This window comes from Mus caroli, unplaced genomic scaffold (genome assembly GCF_978045245.1).
Source record: "Mus caroli unplaced genomic scaffold, Mus_caroli_1 scaffold_2, whole genome shotgun sequence".
Taxonomy (NCBI): Eukaryota; Metazoa; Chordata; class Mammalia; order Rodentia; family Muridae; genus Mus; species Mus caroli.
The window spans coordinates 32,971,389-32,987,509 of NW_028227257.1; the positions used below are offsets into that span (position 1 = coordinate 32,971,389).

At 41.0% G+C, this 16,121-nt stretch overlaps 1 protein-coding gene and 1 pseudogene across 2 annotated transcripts in view; one reads left to right on the forward strand and one right to left on the reverse strand.

Moving 5' to 3' along the window:
* The window catches only part of LOC110289197 (glyceraldehyde-3-phosphate dehydrogenase-like), a 542,712-nt pseudogene that overhangs the window by 345,146 nt on the left and 181,445 nt on the right, over positions 1 to 16,121 (forward strand).
* Positions 1 to 16,121, reverse strand: part of Kiz (kizuna centrosomal protein) — a 116,182-nt gene that overhangs the window by 20,104 nt on the left and 79,957 nt on the right. For both annotated transcript variants that reach the window (XM_021151189.3, XM_021151182.3), the window contains 4 exons: positions 15,047 to 15,128; positions 8,717 to 8,882; positions 7,937 to 7,999; positions 275 to 340 (listed from right to left, as the gene is read on the reverse strand). In XM_021151189.3, the coding sequence (XP_021006848.1) occupies positions 275 to 340; positions 7,937 to 7,999; positions 8,717 to 8,882; positions 15,047 to 15,128 (377 nt within the window). The remainder of the gene's footprint in view (positions 1 to 274; positions 341 to 7,936; positions 8,000 to 8,716; positions 8,883 to 15,046; positions 15,129 to 16,121) is intronic.

Genomic DNA, 16,121 nt, shown 5'->3' on the forward strand with positions numbered 1-16,121 from the left:
CAGGCAGATTCAGCATAGGTCTACACAGGGGAATCTTCACGTCTGGACTTCCAGTGCTAAACTTGTCCACCAAGAAGGAGCCTTGGGTTAGCAAATCCACTGTGAGGCTTCTCTATCTGCCTTCCCCATGAGTGCTGCTAATACACAAGAAACTCTCCTAATTCACAGGGGCTGCCTGGGGCAGTGTCAGAAAAGACATTTACATTCTAGTTTTAATCTCTGTGAATCAACTCAACAATTAAACCTGAAAATCAATTCGAGGCTTGTAACTGACCTTTCATGGCGGCTCCCAAGCTGAACTGAAACAGTTCTGAGGGTACTAGATCCGCCTCTCTGTGTCCTTCAGTTCCACATCCACCAATCCAAGACCAAACATGAATTAAAAATATTTGGGGAAAAATGTTAGTATTGGATATATACAAACGTTTTTTTCTCATCATTATATCATAAATGACACACACATACAGCATTTACATCATATAATGTATTAAAAGTAATCTATAAAGTATATGGAAGATGTATGTAGAATATGGAAATACCAAGACATTAGATCTCACAACTGCTTGCTGCTTACCACTGTTTAATCATAGGAGGTTAATTTTCAGTTCTCAGACTCAGGAAACATTTAACTTTTGAAAAACGTGAGTGATCTCTGTTAAAAGCTGGGTTTAGTGGTATAGTCCAGTGCTTTTCATTATTTCCCAAGGGCTCATGCAAGCTAAGCAGGAGCTCTACTACTGAGTCACACTCTCATTTTCAACAGTTTTGTAAAAACATTTCTAGCAACTGATACTCAATAATTTATATGATGGGAGGAATCAGAAATATTAACATTATCTTTCTTACTTATAGAATAGCCAGGAATAATGGATATGAGGTGACCCAAATGCTAGCAATGTAAAATATCAAGAAAATCCTTCTCAAACCCTATAGTGGGCCGAATACTGCCTTCCTCACCTTCAAATTCAAATCCACTCAAACCTCAGAATATGATCTTATTTGGTAATAAATGATTGTAGATGCATTAGTTCCGGAAGGCTAGATGAGATCACCCTGCACTTTCACTGGTCCCTAAGCCCAAAGACTGGTGTCTATTCCATAGGAGCAGCAGACACAAAGACACAGAAAGAAGGCAGTGAAAGCAGAGGCAAACAGAAACACTCAAGAGATGCATGCTAACATGAGTCAGAACCACTGGGAAGAAATCTTCCCTGGAGGGAGGGCTGATGGTACCTTGGTTTTTTGTATCCTGAATGGTGACATAATAAGTCTATTAATTTTGTTTTCATTTTTGAAATTTTGCTGCTCAGGGAAGCTTCACATTAATGCCAATGCTGTTTCTGCTGCAGCCTGTTGAGGATCTGGGACTACAAGTTCAGGGCATTGCAGCCGGCAAGCTTATGGTACCATCCATCGGGGCAGCTGGAGAAAAAACAATGCTCTCCCTGACTCCCGATTTTGTCAAGCTGTCTAAACCCTCACCTCATTGGAATTGTCTGCTAAAGGTCCTTTGACGAACTGACCCACAGAGCCTCTCCCAGCTGTAGACTCCTCCTCCACAATTCTCAACCTAGAAACTGACTTGGATGTGTAGTAAGATGCCTATGCCTGGGACTTACACTGGTCAGTTCTGATGCAGCACAGCACAAAAAGCCCACATGGAATTTTACTGTGTATTCACTGGGAGAATGTCTCCTTGGTTAGGAGTTCATGTCCTCAAATGCAGGACACAAACCAACAGCCCTCCTCAGAAAGGTCTTTGTATTCTTTCACATCCGAATTAAAATCCTCTGTCCCCCACCTGAAAGCAGCAGGCAAATAGGTCCAATGGCCGAGAGGCAGAGGTGCTGACTACCATGGACAACAATGCAACAGATGATATCCTGGTTTCACATTTGTTGCAAGTTCTCCGACCTGCACAGAAGATAACATGTCTCTGCTAATTCTTCCGGGTAAAGCATTGCTGGGACAAGGCAAGACAGAAGCATTTTTAGTGAACTTGCCGTCCTGGAGGTTATATGCTATTACACTTGGGTGGCCCAAACTTGTCACTGCATTCTTTCCTCCTGGGGTAAATCCAGTCACCAGTGACAACCTGGCCATTGTATCTTTTCAGCTTCCTTTCAGCTTGGTATAAAACAGAAGCTGTAATGTTTGGGGAAGTGGTGCCAGAACCCGGAACCCAAGCAGCACCCTGCAAGTAGATGCTGACCCGCACAGCCTCTCCCCAATGCTTCCGTGTGATGACTTAAGAGTATTCCAGCTGGCCAAGGAATATTGAGGAGGAAGGGCACTGCGAAGCAACACTTTTAACACAGCTTGACCATCAGAATTGGTGTTAAAAGAATGAGAGGCTGAATGGACATTCTTAGAGGCTTAATCCTCTTGAGATAAAAGCGACGGCCCTTTTCACATGCAGCTTAAGGAGATGAGTTTTGCCAGGATGGGCACGTGGGGTGGGAAAAGTGGTGGTGGAGTGAGTGACTGAAAGAGATACTGTTCTGGCCTGAATCAACAAGCATTTAAGGAAACTCCTTAATTCCCCACTTTAATTCATTTGTTTGACAAATTGAGGGTTCACTCTATGGCACATACTATGTAAGGTGCTGGGATTTTATGGTTTTAATATAAGTTCTATCACTTGCTTAAATGAAAGCTTGGTACTGAAAGGGACATTGGTGTGAATGCAAATAAAATGTCATCACTGTGGGTGTGCGTACTGCAGAGGAAGATGCTCTCCCATAATCTTACTAAGCATTACTTCCTTCCTTGCTTGCACGTTTCCAGGGAAACTGACCAGCCCATCCTGCATCCTTCACATGGTTTCAGAGGTCCCGTTGTGCTCAGGCCTGGCCTACTTTATAAAAAGCTAGCCTCTTTTTTTGCAAGCTGTTCACTTCTCTAGGTGTAGCGAAAGAGAAAAGAAATGCATGGCTGCTTATCACTGCTCCCCAGAGCATCCTTGTTAAACTCACCTTTTGCCATGATACACACTGAGGTCTACTTGACCCAGATGCCCTGATACTGCTGCCTTTCTGCTACTAACACAAGACTCAGGGTGGAGGAATGGAAACACTGAATCCTCAAGTTTGAGTTGGATTCTACATCCACTGAGCTGGTCCCAACCGTTCTAAGTTTCTATTTGACCAGCAGGATGAGTTACTCAAATTGAGTCCTAATGGATTATTATGAAAGTTAGAGCCAGGCAGTGGTGGTGCACACCTTTAATCCCAGCACTTGGGAGGCAGAGACAGGTGGATTTCTGAGTTCGAGGTCAGCCTGGTCTACAGAGTGAGTTCCAGGACAGCCAGGGCTACACAGAGAAACCCTGTCTTAAAAAAAGAAGAAGAAGAAGAAGAAGAAGAAGAAGAAGAAGAAGAAGAAGAAGAAGAAGAACAAGAACAAGAACAAGAAGAAGAAGAAGAAGAAGAAGAAGAAGAAAAGAAAAGAAAGTTAGAAATGGTTGAGGCTTACTGAGGGCAGGGACAGTCTTTTCTGTCCTTGGTATCCCAAGATTCAGTCCAAGTAATGGGCTAAATATATTAAACATATAAATGGTGTATTACTTATCATATACAGAAACACCTTTATAGATTTAACATTAATCTTTGTTTTATCTCAATTCTTTAGTAAGAACACGAGACTAATAAAAAGGGGCAGACTGTTAAGAGAAGGTGAGTCTGCAGGAATACTCGATTTTGTTGACTGGGGAATATGTGCTGTACAGGGACAGTCCATATAGGAGAAAACACTTTTTCTACGATGACTTAGGAAGCAGATGCCTTTGAAGGGATAATGAATCTTTAAGGGTGAACGTCTCTGCTAAGGTGGCTTAAGTTTGGGAGGATATAAACAAATAAGAAGGGGAAGTGATGACATTAGAATGTTGGTTCACTGATTCTCTTAGTGTACAGAGAGAGCCACAGCTTCAGCATGAATGAGTGACATATTCTATAAACAAACATTCCTTCTCTAGGCCTTGCTGTGGTTCAGGTTCTCAGCCCAGAACCTCATACCTAGAAGACTCTTGGCTTTGTTTTATTAAATAAAGAGCTAGAGAGTGCCCTTGCTACAGACCTACACCCCACCATTACGCACAGTGAATGGTGCGCATTTGCAGTTTCTCCTCAAGTATACAGACAGAGCTAATTTCCCTCCTCCTGTTAATAAAAGTCTTGAGGACTCAGCTGGAACCTGCCCTGGATTTTACCTTGCCCTCTTGCTTTCCTATGTCCTTCTAAAATGAATGCAAAACAAACAGGTATATAGAGAAAGAGCCACACTGAAGAGCATTTCTGGTCACCAAAGTTATTATAGCCTTCTGGTCAACCCAAGGGAGAGTTTTATCAGTAGCTTTCAATATTAACACTCCAATGTGATTTGATCAGAGTTGCCCCAGTCTAATTAGAAAGCAGTTTCATCTACTAGGGAGGTCCCCCCGCCCCCATGAGATGTAGAGAAACAGCAAGGATAACTTTAATGTATTGAGAAAGCTGATATAGGGGCTGGAGAGATAGCTCAGAGGTTAAGAGAAAGCTGATATCCCAACTGGACCTGCTATTTTCTTTTAAAAGGTCCCATATATAAGCCTATATTTTTCCATAGCATGTTTCACACACACACACACACACACACACACACACACACACACACACACACACAAAGTTGTTGGTCATTAAGAAGAACTTCATCCAGCCTGGTCTATACATCGAGTTCTAGGACATCCAGGGCTACAGAGAAAATCTCTGCCTCAACAAACAAACAAAGAAGGACTATTTTCAGCTACATGATACATTGTGGAATAGCAGCACACAATTTTCAGTTTCAGAATGTGAACATTCTTTTGAGAGCCTCCATCATGATCCTACATATTATGCACACTGCAGAAAATAAGAGACCATCCAGGGGTTGGCCTCAAAATGTTATTTCCCCAAGTATTTTCTACACAGGGTGCATTTTGGATAATGCTGCACTCTCCATCAACATTTATGAGACAGCACATCAGGAAAAGCCTGCTGCACAGCCATCATGTAGCCTCCAGAGAATGTCTAGGTGCCTTCAGTGTATTATCCTGTCACTTTGTCCCTGAGTCATAAGGTAAACGAGGACAGTGCTGCTGTGATTCCTTGGTGTTGGCACCTCCAGCAGTAGTGCTCAGCTAGTTCTTTCAAGAAATTGTCACTTGAGAATACAGCTAATGATTTGACTCCAGAAAGATATTTTTAACTCATCAGAAGAAAGTTGTGGGACTGTGAAAGGCAGCCTGTTTTGGTTGAATGAGGCTTGCTCTGGAGACCCAGTAGAGACCTAGTAGAAAACTCTACAAGGGATGGAACAGTGAGCCACATTCCCAGAGACAGGTGCCTGATACTACAGAGCCCCCAACTTCCTAATTCTGTGACTATAAGTCACACAGACAATGTCCCAAGCTTCTAGCATTCTGGCTAGATTTATTTTCACAGTTACCTGACTATAGCCAGGTATGCTCCTCCCCACAGTTACCTGGCAACAGCAAGGTAGCCTAGCCCACCTTAAAAGGGGCTGCTTGGCCCCTCCTCACTCTCTTTACGCTCTCACCTTTCTTACTCTCATCTCTAGCTCTCCTCTCCCTCCCTTCCCCCTTCTCTCCACGTGGTCATGGCCTGCCTCTCTCTTTCTTTCTATGTTCTCTCTTTCTCTCTGCCTTTCTACAATAAAGCTCTAAAACCATAAACTGTCTCTGCTCATTAAGGCTCACAGTGCTTGAACGATGAGATAGGCTTTCCCCTAAAGAGCGGCATCTAACCTCCTACCAGAAGGTCTTCCTGCACTCTACCCATGGATCAGGCCAAGGGCTCTCACCCACGTGGGAACCACCCAGCACCCCCTCTTCTCCGGCCCTCTCCTCCCTTTGGCCCTGGGGATGACTGAGCTGTCCCCATGGCCCCCATTTTATTCTCATCTCTTCCATGGTATCCGGCTGTGTCTGGGATGCCCAAGACTAGAACCTGATATCTCTGGCCTCGGTGAGGCTCAGAGACCTCGGACTGCCCCTTGTCCACCCACGGGTGGGCTGGGTTCCGTGGCTTCCCACAGCCAGAAACCCACCCGGGGCTGTGTGGAAAGCATGTGGCAGTTCTCCCGCGTCTGCCCACCCAGAGCCCTGGAACTCTGGCGGGACACAGGTTTTCTCACACACTCCCTTTATTCCCCAACGCCCACTGCCCAGCATAAAGTCTTGAAGGATTCTGAATATGTTTGGATATTCCAGGAAGTTCATAAGGTGGGTTTAGTGATGAACTGCAGGCTAGCTCCTGGGACCTTACTGATTAGGATGTAGGTCTCCGGTTCTTGTACCAAGAGCCCTTCAGCGACTATGCCTCAGATGAAAGTTCTGCAAGGTGTTTAAGGCACTCAGACGTGAAGTTCATGGGAGGCCCCAGGGTGCTTAGAAGGACAAGGTGAGGACAGAACAGCAAGGCTGTAGCAAGAATATCTTAAAGTTTCCAAGACTCCCAAGCTAGGTTTGTTTGTTTGTTTGTTTGCTTAGAGACAGGGTTTTTCTGTGTCCTCTGGCTGTCCTAGAACTCGCTCTGTAGACCAGACTGGCCTCCAACTCTGAGATCTCCTTGCCTCTGTCTTCTGAGTGCAGTGATTAAAGGTGTGCACCACCACCAGGCCTGACTCTCCTGTGGTATTTTATAATGGCCAATGCTTTAGTATGCTTAAGGCATACTATTCTCTGCCAACTATTGATAGTTGGAGGGTGGGCTGTTAGAATTATCACCACTTTTAAATAAGTTTACAGATGACCCTTTGTGATCACAGGCTTACAGTCGTAATTGAACGTCAGAAGACATTAAATACTTCTGCACTCAAAAGTAAATATAATAAAAAAATAGCCAAATGACTTTATGGATATCTGCAACTTAGGGATCATATATATTTCTTCCTTTAACAACAAAACAAAAACAAACAAAATTGAGAGGGAACCCTATCAGTATTTCCTCAAAATGACAATCAAAACACAATGAACATTATTGGGAAAAAATACTTAAAAGTAAAGAATATATTTGTATACTGGAGTGAAATATTACACATACATAACAACTGCTCTGCTGTAAACTTCATTTTCAGAATAAGTTCACTACAGAAACTTGAGTTTAAAAATTAATCATCACGTCATGAATTATATTACCATAAAGCAAGACATTCCCTTTTGCTTGTAAACAAAACAACCTCATATGCAGATGCATGCCTCAGAACCTCAGCAATAGTGTGTCTATGTGTATAAATATTTAAAGTCAGACCTTTGAATTTATAATGAAGCAACATGCCACTTTACAAAAGAAGGATCTAGTAATTTAGATGTACAACAAATAAGGTTCTGTTCAGAATACTAATTGCTGCTTGCTGATATTCCAAGCCAAAAAAATTGTAATGACACAATTCAGATTCCACCTATAAACACACCTAATACATGTGCACAAGTCTTAATAGGTCTTGATGGATGAAACATGATTAGTAAGAATTTTAAATTGCCAGACAGGCTTCTGTACCAGAGGCACAAGCAAACTCTCTATCTAGTGCATTTTTTATAATATCATTTTTAAGTTCAATTTCTACAGGAAAGAAAAAAGTAAAATTAGAAGCACCTACAGTTTGTCACCTAGTCTCTTACCCTGGCCAAATGATATCCTCTCATGGTTACAAGTGCTGAAAGGCTGTCTGTTGGGCGATGCTTACAGATTGAATACTTAAACTCGAGATGAGAAGCTCACTGGGTACAGTCATTTACCAGCTTGGGTTACGCTAGCACAGCTTGTATGCAGAAGTCGAGTGCATTCTCTCTTCCATCGAGAAGTCACTGGACCCAGCAATGACCAACCCTAAGTCTTCTGAACATGCAGCGAGACTGCATTCTGTGACTGAAGCTGTTAGGTACTGGTAGCTTTACCTGTGACTGGAGCCGCAGCTATGCTTTCTTCCTTGCTCTCATCTCCACAGCCACTTGAAACTTCTAAAAAATTAAAAGCATAAAAAATATGTTTCAAAACTATGAAATATTTGTTCTTTAGCACTGGGGGGTGGAACCCAGGGCCTCACACATGTTAGGTAAGCTCTCGACCACTGAGCTACACTCCTAGACCAATATGTTTTGTTTTAAGATTTATTTTATGTGCAAGAACGTTTTGCCTGTATGTATGTATGTATGTATGTATGTATGTACGTATGTATGTGCACCATGTGTATGCTGTGTCTGGTGCCTGCTGGAGACCAGGAGAGAGCAAGAGTAAACAGACAGTTGTGAAGGGCCATGTGAGTATTGGGAGCCCAACCTGAGTCCTCCCCAGGAGTGGCCAGTGCTCTTAGCCATAGTAAGCCATCTCTCCAGCCCCCTGCATGTGGAGTTTTAATATAATTCTTTTATTTTTTCACTATCTCTTCACTTACAGTTTTTGTTAATTTATTTCTTGTCTAAAGGGTACTGTTAGCGTTAAGTGACTAGGTTAAGATTTCTTAACTTTATTTTACTAGAAGTTCAAGAGAACTACATTTAGGGTTTCCACTAAGAACATACACATTAACTGGAAGGTACCATAAAACAAGCAGCATGCTATGCACATAAAACCCGAGATAGGCTTTGGTTGAGAGTATTTTATATGTATGCCTTGAGAAAGGACGTTGCATTGACTCTGAATGCCTTTTTGCTGTGGACACTGCAAACAACAGTTACCTTGCTCCCTTGGAAGAACACTGTTGAGCCGCAGAGCGGGTTTTGCCTCCTTTATTCCATTATTGTCATTCAGAATAGATGGCATGCTGCAAGATGATTCAGTACTGTGAATAGCTGACCTATGGTCACATTCTTCTGTAAGGGCTTTTTTCAATAATGTTGTTGCCTACAGTGTTTCAAAGAAAGCACACACACACACAAAATGAAAACAAACTGGAACCCTGTTCCTCTTGCTCTCAAAGACGCAGATTCAAAATTCAATTTTAGGTTAAGCTTTACTTAGAATTTAATTTCTTTCCTGACATTAAAATGTTCTCAAGATCAAAACAGCAGAGGAGGGCAGAGGGAGAAAGAGAACCAACATGAAGTTGGGTGGGTAAGGAGGTAGGGGGATCTGGGAAGAGTTCATGATCAAAATATATGAAAAACATTTTAATTAAAAATAATACCTGGTTGTTTTCTAGCACAATTTAATTCAATACAACAATTTTCATTTACAATAATGTTTTTGAAGACTTAACCTTATATACTACACAAATGTCCTACTTGAGAAGTAGTTCTGTAAGACGAGATCACCTCTGCTTATCTGAGCTAGCCTATTCTCCCTTTGGTATACATAAAAGCAGACCCTCAGACCTCCTTTCTGAAAGATTTATTCTCTCATTGCACAAATTCTGATTTCTAGACTTGTAACAGAGTGTTGGTTTAGGGAATGGCGAGAGGGCTCAGCAGTTAAAAGCACTTGCTGTTCTTGCTGAGGACTTGGGTTTAGTTCCCTCTCCTACATCAGGCAGCCTATAATTTCAGTTCCTGGGGATCTGATACCCTCTTCAGACCACTGCAGATGCTACTTGCATGTACTGTACATATAGACATACATACAGGCACATATGACTAAATAAAAATGAATTAAAGAAATATACTAAGCAAATGATAACTGACCTGTTCATGAGTCTTAATCTTTAGCCAAGGATGAAAGTCTATGCTTGCCTTTGAGTCCCCTGAGGAGCTGGAGAAACTCACTTCCTACCAAATATCTTTTTTCAAAGTACATTAACTATCCTATCTGTACAGGGAAATCAAATTTAATCACAGCCTACCTGAGAAGCAATGTGAGGAAAACTGGCAATGAACATGATCTGATGTTAATTTCTTAAGAACAAGAGATGACTATCTAGCAGACAACGTCTACCACAGTGTCTGACTGCCAGCGCACACTCTCTATTAGAGAGCAGTGACTCACTACTCCTGGGGATAGTGCTGGTGACCTTTTGGTTGATGAGTATAGAAACTATGGGTAGTGTCCACCCGATCTGCAAGAAATAGGCCCAAGACATCACAAGCCAGTATGACTGGTAGAACTGGACAAAGGACCTCAGGTTCTATGTACTTGACTGACTGTGTAACAAGCAATTGTCCAGTAAACTAGGAGGGAATGACCAATTCTTTGTGATTAGCACAGCAGAAGGAAAAGATGCTCTGATCTGAGGGTCATAGGAGCAGAGAACTGAAGGTGCAGCCCTGAGCATTTAGCTCAGAAGATCCTTTAAGGCTACTGTCCTTGTCTCTAACATCACTTAGGTAGATCTCATGGACGTAGGGCTTATGACAGGAGGTAGAGAAACTGGTCTGGAGTGGTGAGAGAGCTGTAGTTCTTGCCCAAAGGCCCTGGAGTTGTTAGCTCTGTAGCTAGGACCTGGACTGCAGTGCTGATGACCGGGCTCTTTGCCTTTACTTGTATCAGCTGTCCCTGGATTTTACCTCTGCTCTGACAAGTCCATATGGGTGAACTGCTCAGGACTTCTGTTTTGGCAGACTGGCTACAGACATGGTTCCCTGCCCCTGAAGCTAGGCCCAAGCTGGCTCCTATCAGCTATTATTCTGTGTATGTTCCTCAGGTCTGCACAGAAGCAAGCAAGCATCCTTGAATTGTATCCTCATACTGCCCAAGGTGCTTTTTAGACCCAACCTGACCATATTTGCCAATGCCCCAAAATCATATATATTAACAAAGCATCTTAAAATATGAATTAAAAACAAAACCTCACCTTTAGAAATTTTGCAGTTAAATCTATATCTTTTTATTTTCTTCAGTTTAAAACAATCTATGCAATTGATACAACTTTGAGTGTGCACTTCTAAATTATAATATGTGATGTAATTGGTAATCATTTTTCTTTTTATTCTTTTTGCTGTTGTTCTTTTCAAGATGTTTCTTTTTATATACTTGCCTACCCTGGAACTTACTTTGTAGACCAGGCTGGCCTTGACTTTACAGAGATCCACCTTCATTGCCTCCTGAGTGCTGGGATTAAAGATGTACCCCCCCCAGAGGTAATAATTTCTTAGCCTCTTAATAATACTGTCATAGTATACATTTAAAAAACAAAATTGCTAAGTGTGCAGCACCATTCTCAGATTATTTCTAAAACATGGGCTCTGGAGATGAAAACTAGGTTGCCTTTACTGACTGAGCCATCTCCCAGCTTGGTAATTATTCTTTTTTTTTTTTTAAGATTTATTTATTGATTATATGTAAGTACACTGTAGCTGTCTTCAGACACCCCAGAAGAGGGAGTCAGATCTCGTTACGGATGGTTGTGAGCCACCATGTGGTTGCTGGGATTTGAACTCCGGACCTTCGGAAGAGCAGTCGGGTGCTCTTACCCACTGAGCCATCTCACCAGCCCTTGGTAATTATTCTTAAGGCATGCCTTTTGCAGATGTTCCAGAAATGTGCATTTTCTGAGGAACTCCCAATGCAAAGGAGCTTATCCATTACAGAGACTCCCTCACACCCGCAAAGGAACACAGGCCCAGAGAGGTGGCATTAGAATAACCAGCTGTTTTGCACACCTTACAGAATTGAATGGGCTCTGCAGACTTGAGACTTAACCCCTTTGTTTCCCATGGCTCATGCTTATAAACAGCCCATGCACACAAGGGCTTTAGCTCGTCTGCTATTAAGACAGGCTCGCTTTTAACTAGGTAAAGTCTGGGAAGGAAACTGCTCTCAGCAGTCTGAAGCCTTAGTCTCTACCACAAGCAGGTGCCTTGTCTGCCTGGAGCCAGGAGACGGTTTGAGAATGAGATGCCAGGGCACACACACACCTTCTGTAAAACGACTGGTGTTGACACTTCCGTCTTTCAGAGTTAATGATGTCTAAACTTTTCTTGAGTTTCACTAAGTAGTATTCCTAAACTTACTGGCTCAATTCTTTTGGAATTTCATCAGTTCAGTTTAAATATGGATCCTGCTATGTTTGGAATTACAAGAGTCATGTGGGATGACCTTTAATGTATATCCCAAAGTTTGTCAATTACTATATTCAAGTACCTAAAAACGTATAAGTAGATAAATGAAACTACTAGTAAAAAAGATATCATATCCACAACACTCTCTGATGAAACACAAAAATCAAGTTGTCAAAAAAAATACTGCAACAAAATGTGTAAATCTATATTTAAAAGTTCTTATAAGTCAATAAGGAAAAGACATTGTTCACCTAGTAGAACAATGAACAATGAACAAGTAGGAAAGGGGCTGAGCACATCGCAGCACAACGGTCACATGAACACAAAGAAATGGACTGCCATCTTCACCTCTCAAAATGGACCAAAAAGGAGTCGATTATTTAATTTTAGAAAGAACTCGAATAAACGCTTTATCCACCCATTATTTTTTAACTCTGTGACTAGAGTAAGATCTAGTAATGCAAAGTAATTCTACACCTGATAATTTATTATTTTATACCTATGAGTTCATTGTAAGGAAATATGAATACTTAAAATCTGAACTGTATCTATATTCTATGAGCCTCTCTTAGTGTGTGGGGAATAACAAATTTAAATGTTCAACAGGCAAAAGAAAAGTAGTCAGAGTACTGTGCAAAGTAGACAGGGCTACATAAAGTCATTCCAAACGAAACAGGAGGCTGTGGGATCCTATTAAAGGAAATTCACTTTGTGGGAAACAGGCAAGTGAGGTTCCTAGCAAGGCAGTGCAGAACCCAGGCCCACCTTTGTGTGTGCCAAGCAAGTGTTCTGCCGCTGAGCTCTGCTGCTACCCAATCTGTAAATACCTGAACATTAAAGGCATCCCTCATTTCGGTAAGACTGCTTATGGACAGTAGCATTTTTCTGTTTGACATTTCAAAGTTTTGTTTTTATTTTTCTGCTTGTTTCTTCAAAGAAGTTACATCTAATTCTAAAGAAATCTGATTTGTATAAGGGCAACACAACTCCAAAGAGAAACTAAGTGTGAGCGCACTTAGCAGAACTAATTCTCATCTTTATGTGGACAGTACCACTCATACACTACTGCCGCACAAGGGCAACGGATGACAGTTCCCAGATTTAACTACCATGTCCTCGAAATCCTTCCTCTTAGTTACAGAGAAATATATTCCAGTGTTTAAGGAAAAACACATGTACTAGTGCTGATTATATTTAAGTTAAAGGAAGGGATTTTATTTATGTAGCAACTAAAAGATGGAAAAATAATCACAAGAGCCAGAATATGAATATGTATGAGATATCAGAAAATAATCTATCATTTAGGAACTATGTCTTCTGGTAAATAAAATCTGTGTGGGGGCAAGACCAGATCCATTCTGAGTGATATCAGAAAGTTGTTTTTCTGTGTCAAAGTTCTCCCATGTGGAAACAGACCTCATGAGAATAAAGGCGTGCTAAGCTACTTTGTATTTCAATGACAATCTCAACTCATTTTGTTCCCACACAAAGTAATTACAAATTTTTATGAATTAAAAGCACGTAGCTCAATTATGTAATTGCCTAACAGGTTATGCGATGCTGACAGATCTTATCTGGTCTCCAGGGGGCAATGAGTTTCTATGGCTTTGGTCATGTGTTTACTCAAGAGAAGGGATTGACTAGAGCTGACAGCACAGAGACCCGCAGGTAAACATAATTTACATGCGGCTGTTTAATTAGCCATTTACCCAAGAGATCAAAGCAAATACTTCTAGGCTTCGTTAGACTTTGATTTTTCTAATGGAGCTTTCTTAAATTTTCAAAATCACTTACTTTTAAGATTTTCTCTAAAGAGAGAGCTATTTAACCTATGGTTTCTACTAAATATCTATCCTTTTTCAATACACAGAAACAACTCAAGATATCCCAGTTAGGTAATCATGGAAGGATGATAGGACTGGGAATGTACAGAGAGTAATGGTAAAAATGTGCTTAACATGAACAAGACTCTGATCACTTCCCAGCCTCCCTCCTTCCTCACCCTTCTCATGAAGGTATTTATCTACACGGGTGCACTACATAAACCAAAACAGCTTCAGAAATTACAAAAGCATTTTGTCCTCAACTTTACAGGGCATTTCATCATTTTGGTGATAACACTGTACTTTGGAATTGTACATTTCTTCAGCTACACCTCCGTGTTTCAGAAACTGCCTATTCACTCCCATTTTTAAGGAGAAACTATTCTATTTATGCTCAAAAGTCTGCAGCAACGTTTAAAACTCTAGGCAATATATACCCTTCTTTTGGCTTCCACAGGCACCTACATTCACTTGCACATACAAATAGACATGCAGATACCCGCACATATAATTAAAAATAAAATAAACAAGGAAAAAAAATGGTTCTGCTGCCTCGTGTGTCAGGTTTCCTAGTCTGTTCTTTGGTTCCTAACAGTCCTTCCCTGTCACCCCAAACATCGTCTCCAGTCTCACTTTGTCAAAAGCCTTTTTCTAAAGGGTCACCTTGCATGTCCAGATACTCCTTCCATCCTAAGCTCTCCCCAGTGCTTCTGCACGTAGCTGGGCTCCCTTTCTGAGAGCACACATTCTTTGCCATTTTGTTATGTGCATCCTGGTAACCAGCCCTCAGAAGGAGAGAGACACGTTTCATGTATTTCTTTCCTTTTAATGTATCTGGGCTAGTACCTGTGTTTAAAGTACAATAATGGCCAAAAATGTATTTGTTGGCTTAACATCAATGACTTTATAAATAAAGAACGGCAGACAGACAGAAAACCACAATGTTATAGATGCTTCTGAACTCTGAAGATTTTGTGGTAAATACATTTACGCTACCTCTGGGAACCAAATTAATATTAAGTCAGAGGTTAGATCCTTCCATAGAACCTATAAAAGGTCTAAGACCATAACGTTAAAAATATCCTCAGCCAGCTATGATACCTCACTTACCACTGTTACCACTTTTTCAAATGTTTATCATTCAGAATATATCATTTCCCCAAACAAAAAGTTTTTATAATCTTGGAACTTAAATAAAAGTTACTACTAACCCCAGCCCTTGTTTTTAAAAGAAAATAACCTCAGCATATACCTCTTCCTTAAGAGAATTATCATGTTCCTTCATACATTGCCCTCGAGTCTTCAATAAGTGACAATCTGGTACTTTTTCAGGTCTGTAAAACAGAAATAGTAGAGACACTATAAATCTGTAAATATATGTTTAAATGCATGAATTAGAAGATTCTTACATTTTTTTAAGGTCTTATAGCCAAGTTGCTAGAACAACATTTATCAAAAAAAAAAATCTGGAACTTAACATTTAAAATTACAAAACTGTGTTCAAATCCCTTCCAGAGGTTGAGTATGTGTATGTCTGTGTATATGTATCCATGCGTGTGTGCATATGTGTGTGCATGGATGTCTGGTTGCACTTGCTTGTATATGCACATGTGGCGGTCAGAGGCCATTGGGTCTTCTGTTACTCTCCACCTTGAGTTTTGAGTTTTGAGACAGGCTATTTCAATGAATCTGGAATTTGCTGTTCTAGCTAGATTGGCTCTCTGATGTGTTCCCAGGATCCACATACCTCTTGACCTGACCCCATTAAGCTGTTTTTCTCAAGCTCCTCTTTTTGTTTTTAAACTTATTTTGTTGTGATATTATTGCTAACAAGCTTTCTCAACTTTGTCTGCACATAGAAACAGCCAACAAGTTTTCTAAAGTCTAGATACCTAATGCCACTCATACTGAGTCTTTAGAAACAGTCTATACTGTGACCCAGACACAGTATATTTTAGGACTCACAGCATCATCCTAAAGCGCAGACATGTACTCTGAAAGCATGGTATGGTCGGTCTCCTACATGTCAGTAAGCGACATCAATCATATTGCCATCACAACTACACCTTTTGTGACATTTTTATTATGACCTATTTACACTGAAAACAAGTAAGGCATTATTACAGAAGAGTGAAGAAGGCAGTGTGAGCCACACATTAATACTAAAAGGCAGCACTTTAACTAACGAGAGGATCCCTTCCAGCTTAGTTGCGGGAAACTCATCAGATGTACCCAAACATCATTCAATACTAGAAACTAAGGATAATCCCAACAATAAAGACGAAGCCTGTGTTGAAGGGGCTCCCACAGGCTGGCAGGAGAATTGA